Consider the following 2,617-nt stretch of genomic DNA (forward strand, 5'->3'; position numbering starts at 1 on the left):
ATAAAGAATCCCATAAAATCATTACTGCTAAGAGCAGGTGGAATGGATGGTTCAACTAAGCTATGGCTCTGGGTGAGTTTGGCAACTATTGAAAAGAAATCTAGGATTATTCTTATTCTCCTCTATTAATGAGGAGAAATATGCTGCTCTTGCTTTACAAAGGTTCTCTAGTACAGCAGTAAACTATTTTTTCAAACTAGGTAGGATTCCCGTTGGCCTGTGGAGCGATATTTTCTCTCCAGTTTCCTTGCATTGTGATTTAAATTGCACAGCTCTGCATTAAACCAAGGAACCAGGTTTCTATTTTTAATAGTTTTCATTTTCGAAGGAATTGCGTTGTCTAAGACAGTACACAGAGAACTAGCAACCCCCAACCTGTGAAGGGGAATAAAGTAAGTTTTTGCACTCTGCAGCACTGCTCAGTGACAGAGGAGAGCGAAAGTGAAGCAGATTCTTTAAAATTTATAACTGCACTATCTGATAATGATCTGCTAACATTGAACCTTCTTTTGGGGGAGGAGAACTCTGTTAAAGTAATCCTGAAGTTTAATAAAAAGTGGTCAGAGAGGACAGGGTTGTGAGGAAATACTGTTATTTCTCCACATTCTATGCTGTATGTCAGCACAAGATCCAAAGTATGAAGATGAGATTGTTTGGGACTATTCACATTTTGAACAAAGCCAATAGTGTCTAAGATAGCATTAAAGGCTGCTCTTAAGCTATCACCTGCGTACAGTTACCGAATCGCCTGGCTACTCAGGCACTTTTGGAGATATATATATATATAGAGATATATATAGATATATATATAGATATATATATAGAGATATATAGATTATTATTAATTTTTGTTTCCCTATTACTCTTTCAGAAGATGAGATAAAGGCAGAGGATGTCTTACATGCCTTGGAGGAATTAGGTGATGAAGAGTTTGACAAATTCAAATGGTACCTGCAGCAGCCTGAAAGTCTACCTGGAGTCCCACCAATTAAAAAGAGTCGCCTGGAAAGAGCAAAAAGCACCACTGTTGTAGAGTTGATGCAGCAAACCTACACACTTCAACGATGCCTGAAAGTTACCAAAGAAATTTTAAAAAAACTTCACAGGAATGACCTCGTGCAGCTGTTGCTTCAATATAGGAATTCAAAAAAACAGAAGTATCTAAAACACAATAGATGTAAGGATGATGAGGAAAGTAAAGAATGTGAAGATAATGAGGGAGAGTTGAGGAAGAAAGACAAAGTTCAGCGGACCATCAAGAAAATAAGAAGGAAAATTCAAGAAATCAAGGATTTGGTAAAGACTAGTAATGATGCTGCTAACAGAGAGAAAGCAGAGAGTACTCTAGTTTTCATGGCTCTGAGAGAATCTGCTGAGAGAGAGCTGAGGGAGCTTATAAAGAAGATCGAAGATAAGCAGAAAACCACTGAAAAGGAAGCTGAAGATTTCATTGCAGATTTAGAACAGGAAATCTCTGAGCTGATGAAAAGGAGTTCTGAACAAGATTTCCAGCAAAGCTCTTTGCTGAAAGCTGATCCACCCAAGAAGAAATGGGTTGAGGACAGAGTCTATCCACCTTCATATGAGGGAACAGTGGATAGAGCCGTGACTCAGCTAAAGGATACGCTGTGGGAGGAGATGAAGAAACAGTTGGAGCTAAAGAGGGTCCAGCAATATGCGGTAGATCTTACTCTGGATCCTGACACAGCTCACCCTAAATTAATCCTCTCTGATGATGGAAAACAGGTAAAACATGGAGATGTTTGGCAAGATCTTCCAGACAATAAAGAAAGATTTTCTGACTGTGTTGATGTTTTAGCATGCCAGAGTTTCTCATCAGGAAGCTTTTACTTTGAAGTCCAGGTTAAAGGAAAGACTGACTGGGATTTGGGAGTGGCCAAAGACTCCATCAACAGGAAGGGTTTCATTGACCTGAGTATTAAGAACGGTTTCTGGACTATTGTATTAAGAAATGGCAATCAGTACTTATCAGGTGATAATTCTTCAGATCATGTCTATCTCCCTACTGTACCAGAGAGGGTGGGGGTGTTTGTGGATTATGAGAAGGGTCTAGTTTCATTTTATGATGTAGATACTGCAGCTCTAATCTACTCATTTTCTAACTGCTGCTTCACAGAAAAACTCAAACCATACTTCAGTCCTTATCTTAATAAAGGAGGTACAAACTCTGCTCCTCTGATCATCTGTACGGTTAACCAGGCTCGATGTTGCTGTTATGAGGCTTCATAAAGAATTCATTTCTTGAAACAAAACTCTTAACTCAGTGACTCTTTATGTAAAGTCCTGTTGGTGGAAAGATGAAGGTGAAAACACGCTAAGCAGGAAGTCAATGGATCAGTTTACAGTTAAATTATTTGCTCAAGTTAATGATTATCTCTTTATTTACAATTTTTTTCCCACATGGCTAATTGATCTTTACTGAAATGTTTTCATAAGCAAATGTATCAAAAAATCCAGATGTAAATCAATTTCCTTGTTTCATGACTCATTCTTTTATCTTTGTTTGAGTAAAACTTTCTGGGCACAGTATCAGTGTGTCCAGTGTGTGGTTGAAAAAAAATGTGTCACCTATTTACATATACATATATATATATAT

At 37.9% G+C, this 2,617-nt stretch overlaps 1 protein-coding gene across 1 annotated transcript; it reads left to right on the forward strand.

Annotated features, from left to right (window-relative positions):
• The first annotated feature begins 62 nt into the window (after nt 1–62).
• LOC107103073 (E3 ubiquitin-protein ligase TRIM21-like) lies at nt 63–2,250 on the forward strand. Its single transcript, XM_015402593.1, has 2 exons — nt 63–72; nt 872–2,250. The coding sequence occupies exons 1-2, from the start codon at nt 63–65 to the stop codon at nt 2,248–2,250; spliced, it is 1,389 nt and encodes a 462-aa protein (XP_015258079.1).
• Nucleotides 2,251–2,617: the final 367 nt, after the last annotated feature.

Source organism: Cyprinodon variegatus, unplaced genomic scaffold (assembly GCF_000732505.1).
Source record: "Cyprinodon variegatus isolate N-32 unplaced genomic scaffold, C_variegatus-1.0 Scaffold1372, whole genome shotgun sequence".
Classification (NCBI taxonomy): domain Eukaryota; kingdom Metazoa; phylum Chordata; class Actinopteri; order Cyprinodontiformes; family Cyprinodontidae; genus Cyprinodon; species Cyprinodon variegatus.